At 41.9% G+C, this 14,599-nt stretch overlaps 1 protein-coding gene across 1 annotated transcript in view; it reads left to right on the top strand.

Moving 5' to 3' along the window:
- LOC120026807 (collagen alpha-1(XIV) chain-like) overlaps nt 1-7,348 on the top strand; it is a 75,574-nt gene extending 68,226 nt beyond the window's left edge. The window contains exons 42-43 of the mRNA XM_038971521.1: nt 696-706; nt 7,070-7,348. Coding sequence (XP_038827449.1) covers nt 696-706; nt 7,070-7,348 — 290 coding nt within the window. The remainder of the gene's footprint in view (nt 1-695; nt 707-7,069) is intronic.
- Nucleotides 7,349-14,599: the final 7,251 nt, after the last annotated feature.

Below are 14,599 nucleotides of genomic sequence, written 5' to 3'. Positions count from 1 at the left end.
GTGGAGAAGGTGGAAAGTTTTAAGTTCCTCAGCATACACATCACAGACCAACTGAAATGGTCCACCCACACAGACAGTGTAGTGAAGAAGGCTCAACAGCGCCTCTTCAACCTCCGGAGGCTGAAGAAATGTGGCTTGTCACCCAAAACCCTGACAAACTTTTACAGATGCACAATCGAGAGCATCCTGTCGGGCTGTATCACAGCCTGGTACGACAACTGCACCACCCTCAACCGCAAGGCTCTCCAGAGGGTGGTACGGTCTGCACAACGCATCACCGGGGGCAAACTACCTGCCCTCCATGACACCTACAGCACCCGATGTCACAGGAAGGCCAAAAAGATCATCAACGACATCAACCACCCGAGCCACTGCCTGTTCACACCGCTACCATCCAGAAGGTGAGGTCAGTACAGGTGCATCAAAGCTTGGACCCTGAGACTGAAAAACAGCTTCTATCTCAAGGCCATCAGACTGCTAAACAGCAATCACTAACTCAGAGAGGCTGCTGTCTACATGGAGACCCAATCACTGGCCACTTCAATAAATGAATCACTAGTCACTTTATACAATGCCACTCTAAATAATGACACATTAATAATGTTTATATATCTTACATTACTCATATCACATGTACAGTTGAAGTCGGAAGTTTACATGCACTTAGGTTGTAGTCATTAAAACTCGTTTTTCAGCCACTCCACAAATGTCTTGTTAACAAACTATAGTTTTGGCAAGTCGGTTAAGACACCTACTTTGTGCATGACACAAGTAATTTTTCCAACAATTGTTTACAAACAGATTATTTCACTTATAACTAACTGTATCACAATTCCAGTGGGTCAGAAGTTTACATACACTAAGTTGACTGTGCCGTTAAACAGATTGGAAAATTATAGGCTAACTGACAACATTTGAGTCAATTGGAGGTGTACCCGTGGATGTATTTCATGGCCTACCTTTAAACTCAGTGCCTTTTTGCTTGACATCATAGGAAAATCAAAAGATATCAGCCAAGACCTTAGAAAAAGAATTGTAGACCTCCACAAGTCTGGTTCATCCTTGTGAGCAATTTCCAAAAGCTTGAAGGTACCACGCTCATCTGTATAAACAATAGTACACAAGTATAAACACCATGGCACTACGCAGCCGTCATACCGCTCAGGAAGGAGACGCGTTCTGTCTCCTAGAGATGAACGTACTTTGGTGCGAAAAGTGCAAATCAATCCCAGAACAACAGCAAAGGACCTTGTGAAGATGCTGGAGGAAACAGGTACAAAAGTATCTATATCCACAGTAAAACAAGTCCTATATCGACATAACCTGAAAGGCCGTTCAGCAAGGAAGAAGCCACTGTTCCAAAACCGGCATAAAAAAAGCAGTTTGCAACTGCACATGGGGACAAAGATTGTACTTTTTGGAGAAATGTCCTCTGGTCTGATGAAACAAAAATAGAACTGTTTGGCCATAATGACCATTGTTGTGTTTGGAGGAAAAAGGGGGGCGCTTGCAAGCCGAAGAACACCATCCCAACCGTGAAGCACAGGGGTGGCAGCATCATGTTGTGGGGGTGCTTTGCTGCAGGAGGGACTGGTGCAGTTCACAAAATAGATGGCATCATGAGGTAGGAAAGTTATGTGGATATATTGAAGCAACATCTCAAGACATCAGTCAGGAAGTTAAAGCTTGGTTGCAAATGGGTCTTCCAAATGGACAATGACCCCAAGCATACTTCCAAAGTTGTGGCAAAATGGCTTAAGGACAACAAAGTCAAGGTATTGGAGTGGCCATCACAAAGCCCTGACCTCAACCCTATAGAAAATTTGTGGGCAGAACTGAAAAAGCGTGTGCGAGCAAGGAGGCCTACAAACCTGACTCAGTTATACCAGCTCTGTCAGGAGGAATGGGCCAAAATTCACCCAACTTATTGTGGGAAGGTTGTGAAAGGCTACCCAAAATGTTTGACCCAAGTTAAACAATTTCAAGGCAATGCTACCAAATACTAATTGAGTGTATGTAAACTTCTGACCCACTGGGAATGTGATGAAAGAAATAAAAGCTGAAATAAATCATTCTCTCTACTATTATTCTGACATTTCACATTCTTAAAATAAAGTGGTGATCCTAACTGACCTAAGACAGGGAATATTTACTAGGATTAAATGTCAGAAATTGTGAAAAACTGAGTTTAAATGTATTTGGCTAAGGTATATTTAAACTTCCGAATTTCAACTGTATATACTGTATTTTATACCATCTATTGCACCTATGCCGCTCGGCCATCGCTCATCCATATACTGACATGTACATATTCTCATTCACCCCTTTAGATTTGTGTGTATTAGGTAGTTGTTGGGGAATTGTTAGATTACTTGTTAGATACTACTGCACTGTCGGAACTAGAAGCACAAGCATTTCGCTACACTTGCATTAACATCTGCTAACCATTTGTATGTGACAGATACAATTTGATTTGATTTGATAATGGCACTGTCATTTGGGCTTTTTGGGGCTTGGGTTCATAACATGTATTTAATGTATGGCTCATCAGGCTCAGGTAGCATCAGGCTTGAATGTTCATGCTGATCAACGCTCTAATCAAATCCAGACATATTTATATGCTTTAGAATGACACGTACGGTTTTGGTGGGAAATACCGGGTTACCCGGGAGAAAATTGATTTATTCTCGCAATGGAACATTTGTAAAATACCGGGAAAATATTCAACCCTAAACATGACATATCTTGAAAAGAAAGTTCTCAGAATCATCTACTCTATTGTAGTACTAACTTACCAGTTACCCAAATTTCATTTGTATGCCCATACTGAGATATATTTAAGTAATTGGCATTTGTTTTCTGATTTACTTTATACTTAATAGACTTCGAATTCATATCAATTGAGACTCACTTGATTAACCTCAGGACTGAACCTCATTAAAATAAATGAGTGGATAAAGAAATGTCCCATTCTATTATCTGATGGTTTTACAGTAAGATGTCTGTGAGCATATGGTTTATTTATGAATCCAGTAGTTCTTGTTGTCATTTAAGCACCTTGAAATACAAAATGCACCCAAGATGCAGAATTCAGCTTGGAAACAATGAATTCATACAATGGTATGTGAGAAAAAAAATGTTTTGCCGCCATGTCATTATCCCAGTATCTTAGCTTGTGGAATTGAATTCAAATAATCTTGCTTGTTTAAAGTTCTATAGACCTTATAGATATTTGTAAATGCCTGTGACATGTATTTATGTAAAATATAGTTATTCCGACAAAATATCTATCAACTTTTAAAGCCTTATCACGATAAGTCTTATTTCAGTATGTTCATGTACAGACCACTCTATTGCATCAAGTATGGCCACATTTTACCAAGTTTCAAAAAGAAAATTCTGCATCTTTACAGTCATGTGATCATGATTTATTCAACATTATAAACTGGGTGGTTCGAGCCCTGAATGCTGATTGGTTGACAGCCGTGGTATATCAGACCGTATAGCACGGGTATGAAGAAACATGTATTTTTACTGCTCTAATTACGTTGATAACCAATTTATAATAGCAATAAGGCACCTCGGGTTTGTGGTATATGGCCAATATACCACGGCTAAGGGCTGTATCCAGGCACTCCGCGTTTGTCGTACATAAGAACAGCCCTTAGCTGTGGTATATTGGCCATATACCACACCCTCTCTGCCTTATTTCTTAGATGGTTCATCATCTAATATACTGGATATTGTGAGTGTGAATACAATCTGTAGCGCCCTAACTGTAAATGCATGTGTGCATGGACACCTAGACCATCGATGATGTCTGTCTCTATCACCCTTTTCTCTGAGGAAAAGACGGTACGTTGAGCACACTGTACGGCTAGAAAGGCCGGCGGTGTTCTCCATGTACTCCACGGTGTGAGTAATACCAGCATGTGATTTTGTCTCGTCTGTCTGACCTGTGGTATGTGTGTGTCTCCCTCTCTCTCCCTCTACTTTCTCTTACTGAAGTCCAACAAAAGTATTGGTAGCGAGCAGCATTCAAAAAGGGTTGTAGTGGAGGTGTGAGGCTAGACGGGCTTGTCGCTTGATTCTACCCCCTTGCAATATCCCCTGTTTTTTTTCGGTCAACAACAACTACTGCTTTGTTTCCTATAAAGATGTTCAAAGTCCCTCTCTTTGTAGAAACACATTCTACCTGAGCCTGAGACAATAACTCATTTAGCCATAAATGCATTGTTATGTTTCAGCGCATACAAGCTAAACTCAGCAAAAAAAGAAACGTCCTCTCACTGTCAACTGCGTTTATTTTCAGCAAACTTAACATGTGTATATATTTGTATGAACATAACAAGATTCAACAACTGAGACATAAACTGAACAAGTTCTACAGATGTGACTAACAGAAATGGAATAATGTGTCCCTGAACAAAGGGGGGGTCAAAATCAAAAGTAACGGTCAGTATCTGGTGTGGCCACCAGCTGCATTAAGTACTGCAGTGCATCTCCTCCTCATGGACTGCACCAGATTTGCCAGTTCTTGCTGTGAGATGTTACCCCACTATTCCACCAAGGTACCTGCAAGTTCCTGGACATTTCTGGGGGGAATGGCCCTAGCCCTCAACCTCCAATCCAACAGGTCCCAGGCGTGCTCAATGGGATTGAGATCCGGGCTCTTCGCTGGCCATGGCAGAACACTGACATTCCTGTCTTGCAGGAAATCATGCACAGAACGAGCAGTATGGCTGGTGGCATTGTCATGCTGGAGGGTCATGTCAGGATGAGCTTGCAGGAAGGGTACCACATGAGGGAGGGGGATGTCTTGCCTGTAACGCACAGCGTTGAGATTGCCTGCAATGCCCTTTTAGAAAGGCAGTCAGTAGAAAGGCCTCTTTAGTGTCCTAAGTTTTCATAACTGTGACCTTAATTGCCTACCGTCTGAAAGCTGTTAGTGTCTTAACGACCGTTCCACAGGTGCATGTTCATTAATTGTTTATGGTTCATTGAACAAGCATGGGAAACAGTGTTTAAACCCTTTACAATGAAAATCTGTGAAGTCATTTGGATTTTTACGAATTATCTTTGAAAGACAGGGTCCTGAAAAAGAGACGTTTCTTTTTTTGCTGAGTTTAGTATATATTTTATCCAAGGCTTCTCTTTGCTTCTGCAGTGAATGTGTACAGTTTTTATATTCCAAAAGGAGCCAGTGGTTGACTAATACTGATTGTCATTTGATGCGTTATTCAGTTGAGCTTTCTCATACACTGCTCAAAAAAATAAAGGGAACACTTAAACAACACAATGTAACTCCAAGTCAATCACACTTCTATGAAATCAAACTGTCCACTTAGGAAGCAACACTGATTGACAATAAATTTCACATGCTGTTGTGCAAATGGAATAGACAAAAGGTGGAAATTATAGGCAATTAGCAAGACACCCCCAAAAAAGGAGTGATTCTGCAGGTGGTGACCACAGACCACTTCTCAGTTCCTATGCTTCCTGGCTGATGTTTTGGTCACTTTTGAATGCTGGCGGTGCTCTCACTCTAGTGGTAGCATGAGACGGAGTCTACAACCCACACAAGTGGCTCAGGTAGTGCAGTTCATCCAGGATGGCACATCAATGCGAGCTGTGGCAAAAAGGTTTGCTGTGTCTGTCAGCGTAGTGTCCAGAGCATGCAGGCGCTACCAGGAGACAGGCCAGTACATCAGGAGACGTGGAGGAGGCCGTAGGAGGGCAACAACCCAGCAGCAGGACCGCTACCTCCGCCTTTATGCAAGGAGGTGCACTGCCAGCGCCCTGCAAAATGACCTCCAGCAGGCCACAAATGTGCATGTGTCTGCTCAAACGGTCAGAAACAGACTCCATGAGGGTGGTATGAGGGCCCGACGTCCACAGGTGGGGGTTGTGCTTACAGCCCAACACCGTGCAGGACGTTTGGCATTTGCCAGAGAACACCAAGATTGGCAAATTCGCCACTGGCGCCCTGTGCTCTTCACAGATGAAAGCAGGTTCACACTGAGCACATGAGCACATGTGACAGACGTGACAGAGTCTGGAGACGCCGTGGAGAACGTTCTGCTGCCTGCAACATCCTCCAGCATGACCGGTTTGGCGATGGGTCAGTCATGGTGTGGGGTGGCATTTCTTTGTGGGGCCGCACAGCCCTCCATGTGCTCGCCAGAGGTAGCCTGACTGCCAATAGGTACCGAGATGAGATCCTCAGACCCCTTGTGAGACCATATGCAGACACATGCACATTTGTGGCCTGCTGGAGGTCATTTTGCAGGGCGCTGGCAGTGCACCTCCTTGCACAAAGGCGGAGGTAGCGGTCCTGCTGCTGGGTTGTTGCCCTCCTACGGCCTCCTCCACGTCTCCTGATGTACTGGCCTGTCTCCTGGTAGCGCCTCCATGCTCTGGACACTACGCTGACAGACACAGCAAACCTTTTTGCCACAGCTCGCATTGATGTGCCATCCTGGATGAACTGCACTACCTGAGCCACTTGTGTGGGTTGTAGACTCTGTCTCATGCTACCACTAGAGTGAGAGCACCGCCAGCATTCAAAAGTGACCAAAACATCAGCCAGGAAGCATAGGAACTGAGAAGTGGTCTGTGGTCACCACCTGCAGAATCACTCCTTTTTTGGGGGTGTCTTGCTAATTGCCTATAATTTCCACCTTTTGTCTATTCCATTTGCACAACAGCATGTGAAATTTATTGTCAATCAGTGTTGCTTCCTAAGTGGACAGTTTGATTTCACAGAAGTGTGATTGACTTGGAGTTACATTGTGTTGTTTAAGTGTTCCCTTTATTTTTTTGAGCAGTGTATATTTAATAAGAGAACCACTTAGATCTCCTTACCCTGTCAGTGTTGCTCCTCCCTACCCCTCTTTAACTCTTCTGGCCGCTTTGATGTCGTCGCTAACACTGTTCTTCCTGTGTGTCTCTGCCTCCTTCCTGTCCTGTCCCGCTAACCCAATCAAAAACAAACAAACACATGCACACTTCGGGGGTGGCCACGGTGGCTATAGAGGGTGGCATCGGTGGTGACACTTCTGACCGCCACAATCTTCCCTTAGTCCAATTGCCCCCCAACACCTACCAGAACTATGACGAGGTGGAGGAGGAGGACCCCTATAGGTATGGCGAGGGGGGCTACCCCTCCGAGTACTATCAGCCCAACTACCCGGCGCCTCGACCGGTCGTGCCCGAGGACCCAGCCCTCACCCAGGGCGACGAAGTGCTGAGGTCCCCCGGGATCCACCGCTCCTACAGGAGCCTGGCTGACAAGAATGATAAGAAAGAAGAAGAAGGGCCGGGGGAGAGGAAGATGGTCGTCCCATGAGGGAGAGCAAGCTAAGGAGAGCCTTGCGGAAGTCGGGGATACACGACAGGAGTTGGGACTGTTCAGTTGGAGTGAGAAATATCCAAAGGGGGGTCTAAGGACTATCATAAAGTGCCTGATGTCAATGTCAAAGGGACATATAGGAGGGGAAGGGTGGCGGAGGTTGGAGGAGAGAGTGGGAGGGACCATCTTCTCCTTTTCTTCTCTCTGGAAGTGTTGTGGTTGGTGGTGTAGATAGGGGTTATGTACTGTTGGTCCCAGTGTGGTCAGATTTTTGTGTGTGTAAATCAGTTACATCAAGAGATACATTTGTATTGTTGTTTTCTTTTCGTTTTCAGCATACCACCTAATCTCATTTAATGCAATTTATCAATTTCCTGGTCGCGGTTTACTTCAAGTGCTCGTTTATGATCTTAGTAAATACTGGAAGGCCTACAGTGTAGTGTAGTATAATATAATATAGTTTAGTATGTTATAGTATAGTAGTAATATTTCAGTTCAGTGGGAGCTTTTATGGCTAGAATATTACTCAAGAATGGATAGCAAGTGCTATTTGAACATTTTGAAAATAGAATAGAATATTAACGATCTACTACTGGTCATATTAGTAGTGAATATAACTACCTATATTGATAACTACCCAACTAACATTATAAATAGACTCAGTATGACCAGTTATTCTCCAATTATTATTATTTATTTTGATGAAATGTCCCATATTGTAATATTTGCATGTGTGTTTGTTTATCATCTAATCATTCCATATCAATTTATAGTGCTATTTTGTCCCCAGCCAAAGGATACCACATATATGCGTTCATATCTTGACAGGGTCAAGCCATATATCCCAACTAATACCTCCATTGCCGTGTTCGCTACAAACATTTCTCTCTTTGTATTTTTAGGATATGTCTTCAAAGGGTGTTTGAGAAGGCGCTAAACATGTAATATAACAAGATTATTAGTTAAATTATTTTTGAATAAATGTTTGTTTTATTGCAAGTGTCTCGGACTATGGTCTCCAGAACCCCTAAAGTATTGTGATGAGTTGTTAGGCCTGTGGTCTATTAGCCTGGCAGAGATCAAGAGATAAACTATGTGGAACTGGCCACTGTGGCCCCTCTCATCAGAACATGGTTCTATCAAGGAAGTAATTTATTTTTTACTTGGTATTGATTTTTCAAACAATAAAATTGAAGTATAACCATTAGTCACGGTGGGTACTCTCAACACTGCTTCTTTGTTCATATGGATGTGTTTGTTTTCTCCGACTAGCAGGCCTAATAGCATGCACTTCAATTGAACCAATGGTAGAACTTAAATTACATTTTCAGTTAAAATACTTTTCATTACTAAAGGACCCACACAGATGGCAACTCCAAAGCAATGTGTACTTGCTATAGCTGAGAGTCTTCTAGATGACATCCTTAATCCTTGTCGTGGTTTTCTTAGCAATCGGCACTTGAAAAGGGATGCACTGAAACTTTGCAAGCAAGCAGTGTGCAATACTTTCTTATTTTGAATCATTAAACTATACACTATCACAGCTTTTTTAGTACATTGCCTTTTTCCCTTGTCTATCTTTGTCATCAGCATCTTGCACTCCACATAGGACTTACAACCAAATGAACTGATGGAACTGACACACACCGAAACGGTGTGACGCCAGAAACGTTCTCCCTCTGTCTAATTGCAGAGTGAGAGTAGAGTCTGCCTCGCTATTATTTCTGCCGCCTCCCGAGGGGAGGTGTAATTAAATGATCTGCACCCAGGAAGTCTCCAGGCCAGATGTTAGATCCCCTGGGATCACGCTGCTAAGTGGGGCCTAGTGACAGACAGACAGGTGCCCCTGTACACAGGTCTGCCTTTTTTCTCCAGGTGATGAAAGATCGTTGCTGTGAACACCATGGACTGAATGTAATTGCCAGAGTCATGAAAAATACACACCGAAATATGTGCAATTAAGTGTGCAAGGCTTTCGGTAAGTAGTATCTGATAAAATCGCACTCCTCTTCCTCTACGATCTCCAATCATGCTCTTCCTCCATTTCATCCTGCTGCTTCCCAACATCCAGCCAGAGCCCAGATTGAGCAACTTGCCCTCAAACCCACCTTGGGACAAAGCTTAATTTCCAGATGATTAGCCCAGCCCAGGCATTTACTACATTTACCTCCATTCAAGTGCTTCATAGCCATAGGGGAACCACTACCATGCCTTAAGGAAAACTACAGTAGGTGATGACACTTGGCTTTACAATGGAGCTTTGAGGCCATCAAAAGAAAAGCACAATCACAGAGATGGCATCAAGAAACGGGTGTCACACTCCTCCTGTGTGTTCTGTTGTCCCTTGGTGTGAGAATCTCTGCGGCTGCTTCTGAAACAAAGGCGGAAGTACTTATCTTCTCTGGAGGCCTCCACCATCCCAATAACAAACAGGCCTCCACCATCCCAATAACAAACAGGCCTCCACCATCCCAATAACAAACAGGCCTCCACCATCCCAATAACAAACAGGCCTCCACCATCCCAATAACAAACAGGCCTCCACCATCCCAATAACAAACAGGCCTCCACCATCCCAATAACAAACAGGTCTCCACCATCCCAATAACAAACAGGCCTCCACCATCCCAATAACAAGCAAACAGCCCCCTTATATACCATGTGACAGGTACAGTTGAAGTCAGAAGTTTACATACACCTTAGCCAAATACATTTAAACTCAGTTTTTCACAATTCCTGACATTTAATCCAAGTAACAATTCCCTGTTTTAGGTCAGTTAGGATCACCACTTTATTTTAAGAATGTGAAATGTCAGAATAATAGTAGAGAGAATGATTTATTTCAGCTTTTATTTCTTTCATCACATTCCCAGTGGGTCAGAAGTTTACATACACTCAATTAGTATTTGGTATTATTGCCTTGAAATTGTTTAACTTGGGTCAAACATTTTGGGTAGCCTTTCACAAGCTTCCCACAATAAATTGGGTGAATTTTGGCCCATTCCCCTTGACAGCTGGTGTAACTGAGTCACGTTTGCAGGCCTCCTTGCTCGCACACTCTTTTTCAGTTCTGACCACAAATTTTCTGTAGGATTGTGATGGCCACTCCAATACCTTGACTTTGTTGTCCTTAAGCCATTTTGCCACAACTTTGGAAGTATGCTTGGGGTCATTGTCCATTTGGAAGACCCATTTGCGACCAAGCTTTAATTTCCTGACTGATGTCTTGAGATGTTGCTTCAATATATCCACATAATTTTCCTACCTCATGATGCCATCTATTTTGTGAAGTGCACCAGACCCTCCTGCAGCAAAGCACCCCCACAACATGATGCTGCCATCCCCGTGCTTCACGGTTGGGATGGTGTTCTTTGGCTTGCAAGCCTCCCCCTTTTTCCTCCAAACATAACAATGGTCATTATGGCTAAACAGTTATATTTTTGTTTCATCAGACCAGAGGACATTTCTCCAAAAAGTACAATCTTTGTCCCCATGTGCAGTTGCAAACCGTAGTCTGACTTTTTTATGGCGGTTTTGGAGCAGTGGCTTCTTCCTTGCTGAGCGGCCTTTCAGGTTGTGTCGATATAGGACTCGTTTTACTGTGGATATAGATACTTTTGTACCTGTTTCCTCCAGCATCTTCACAAGGTCCTTTGCTGTTGTTCTGGGATTGATTTGCACTTTTCGCAAACAAAGTACGTTCATCACTAGGAGACAGAACATGTCTCCTTCCTGAGTGGTATGACGGCTGTGTGGTCCCATGGTGTTTATACTTGTGTACTATTGTTTGTATAGATAAACGTTGTACCTTCAGGCATTTGGAAATTGTTCCCAAAGATGAACCAGACCTGTGGAGGTCTACAATTTTTTTTCTGAGGTCTTGGCTGATTTCTTTTGATTTTCCCATGACGTCAAGCAAAAAGGCACTGAGTTTGAAGGTAGGCCTTGCAATACATCCACAGGTACACCTCCAATTGACTCAAATTATGTCAATTAGCCTATCAGAAGCTTCTAAAGCCATGATATCATTTTCTGGAATTTTCCAAGCTGTTTAAAGGCATAGCCAACTTAGTGTATGTAAACTTCTGACCCACTGGAATTGTGTTACAGTGAATTATAAGTGAAAAAAATCTGTCTGTAAACAATTGTTGGAAAAATGACTTGTGTCATCCACAAAGTAGATGTCCTAACCGACTTGCCAAAACTATAGTTTGTTAACAAGAAATGTGTGGAGTGGTTGAAAAACGAGTTTTAATGACTGCAACCTAAGTGTATGTAAAATTCCGACTTCAACTGTAGATGGTAGATCATTCATCTGGCTAATTTTTGGGAAAGATCATGGTTAAATGTCTTCCTTTTGGTGGATGTAAGTGCAATTACAGTTTTGGAGTTTGGATACAAGTGTAGACTACTGCAATGTGCTATTTACAGGCTGTAATAGTTCAGATAGAAATTCAGATAGCTCAACGTTGGTCTATCAATGCATAATGTAGGCTTTGGGTTCATCATAACACACCTCTGGCAATAAAATAACATTATTGTCAAAGTGTACCTGTGAACTTCATCTCAAGAGAGAATGCCTGACTAATGTCTAACCTTAGACTTCATTCAGTAACTTGTGGGATATAAGGGCGTTTGAAACGTAATACAAACACCGATAATGTGAAGAGGAGCCTGCCTACATAACTGCCTCCATACACAAAAAAAGGATCCCCTAAAGGCAAAGTTACAAATCACTTTCTCCTGCTCTCTCTCCCCTGTTCTCTTCTCCCCCTCTCCCTCTTTCACTTTCACAAACTCAAACACGCAAAAAACATACACACCCTATAAGGAATGTTTTATCTGATTTCAGACAAGTTATGTCACGATCACCTCTAGGTTACTAAGTATTTAGGTCAAGTGAAGGAAGAGAAGTATCATCCGGGGGAAGAATATAGAGTGGCAGATGTTTCGCTCTCTACTGTGCGAGCTGTCAAAGCAAACAACCAGGTAATTTACAGGTACATTCCGAGGACATATTTAGTCACGGCGTTACATAAAGATGCCACAATCACCCTGTTTTACACCAATATTTGTCACTTGTGTTGTCCGGTTGTAGAGAAGTATCTTGTAAATGTAAATGTTATTGTTCTACTTTCACTGTGAGAGAACGTAAGAAACGTGCAGCCTTGAAAATCAGCTTGAGAAAGGATTGGAAAGTTTGGACCTAGTGCCCCACCTAGTGTGTATTTTCAGATGATGCATGATCTGGAAAGAAATGTCTGCGCTATACATACATACTGTATATATTATATTATTCTATTTGATATATATTGGATGTGTATGGGTGACGTACATTTTGAAGAGCTTCATTATCTCAGATCACTAAATATCAGAAGGTTGTGATTGATATATCAAGATAAATAGTCTATTTTCAGATATTCCAAAAAGGAGAGAACATGCTTGATGTGCCAAATGTACTTGCATGTGAATGTGATGTAACATACATAGAAAAAATAAGTTACAAAGCAAAACTTTCTCTTTGGTCTGGTATCACTGTATAGATTAAATATTGATAGACCCTACACAGTGCATGCAATCATAAACATTTAAACAGCACTTGATTGTGTGTGTGTGTGTGTGTGTGTGTGTGTGTGTGTGTGTGTGTGTGTGTGTGTGTGTGTGTGTGTGTGTGTGTGTGCCTGGTGAGGGAGGCCGTATTATACAGACCAGGTGGATCCATGAAAGAATTTGAATAAACACAATATCAAAAGACTAATGATGCAACAGTGCAGAAAATACACAGTGCCTTCAACCTGCTCCATGCACCAACACATTTACAAGGGTAACGTAAGCAAGAAGACAAATGATCACTTCAACAAACTTGATGAAGTGCTCAAAAAACACTAGCGGAGTGCATACTCCTTTGCCTTACAATAACACCGATGCTGTATTGGGTAGTGACATTTATAATTGGCATCCACTACATCAGTGGCGCCGAAGAAAAGACGTGGAAACGCCGGGCCAAAGACAGCAGCAGAGGGGTGTATTAATAATGAATTCACAGCTCATTTGTATGTAAATGTGCCCAGACACCATGGCGGTCCAGTTTTGCCTCATGAATAATGCATGAGGCGAGCATGCTGCAGTGGAGTGCAAATAACTTTTTCTCACAATTTATCATGTGTATTTCCCCCCCACTTGTAATTCATCGGCTCATAACAGAAAGAGTTAGAGGCCAACTCACTGTACTTCATCAAAAGTGTAGTCATCCACCTCTCTCTGCTTATTCAATGTCACCCCTGGTCCTACGGTCACTGAATCCAGAGGAGTAGCCTAAGACTGACTGTAGGTGTGCAGCAGTTGTAGGTGTTCTAAGGGGTGTAGCATGTTTGTCACGTTGCTATTGTAGTATCAATGCCTAATCATCAGTGACAAGCAGCTACATACTCCTCTTCAATGTGTTCATATAAAAATAAGCCTTTTAAGAGTTAAAATATTATGGTATGGTGGTATCCCTAGACTTGGCTGCGTGTATTGTATACATGTATATACATATTGGTTGCTGTTCTCCATATGGACAGAAGATGTCGCTGTCAGTCATGTTTGTACTAGAGCGGGACAGTGGCTACGTTGACGTCGTATTATTATGTTGAATTTGGTCATGTACATTAAGTTCCTGTTCACAGACAATAGAAATTGTAAAAGTAGATATTTGAAACGTTGAGATACACTGAGCTATAGGCTGATGCCTTTCTCCCATCAAAGTCAATTGCATTGATAACCATATATGCCAATCAATTTTCCATAGGAGGTCTATACATTTAATATAACATATCTATAATGTGATTGATGCCCAATAATATTTTTTATGCTAGGTTTATAATATTAATATTATGTCTAAATAGTCTATTTTTCCTTATATTTATTTGTTATATCTTATTTCAGTTCATCGTAGTCTACATTATGAATTAACAGGGTTTTGGCACAATCTATGCCCATAGAATCCAATGAATAAAACATGATTTATGAAGATTTATTGGATAAAACCAATCACTGGAGTTAATGTGAAAATGACTTGAATTCAGATTGTGTATTTCAGCGTGTTATTTCTTATGTATGTTATGTTATATACACACTAAGTTTGTTGATATGTAGTATAGACAATGTTTGAAGATGCATGCGAATATAATCTGCTCACCAGAGTAATTCGCACATTTTGTCAATTTCTCTTGTCTTAAATTGGCAAATGTATATTGCCATATATAA

Source organism: Salvelinus namaycush, chromosome 32 (genome assembly GCF_016432855.1).
Source record: "Salvelinus namaycush isolate Seneca chromosome 32, SaNama_1.0, whole genome shotgun sequence".
NCBI classification, from domain to species: domain Eukaryota; kingdom Metazoa; phylum Chordata; class Actinopteri; order Salmoniformes; family Salmonidae; genus Salvelinus; species Salvelinus namaycush.
Note: the sequence above shows the minus strand (reverse complement) of the source record. Positions and strands in the feature narration are given on the sequence as shown.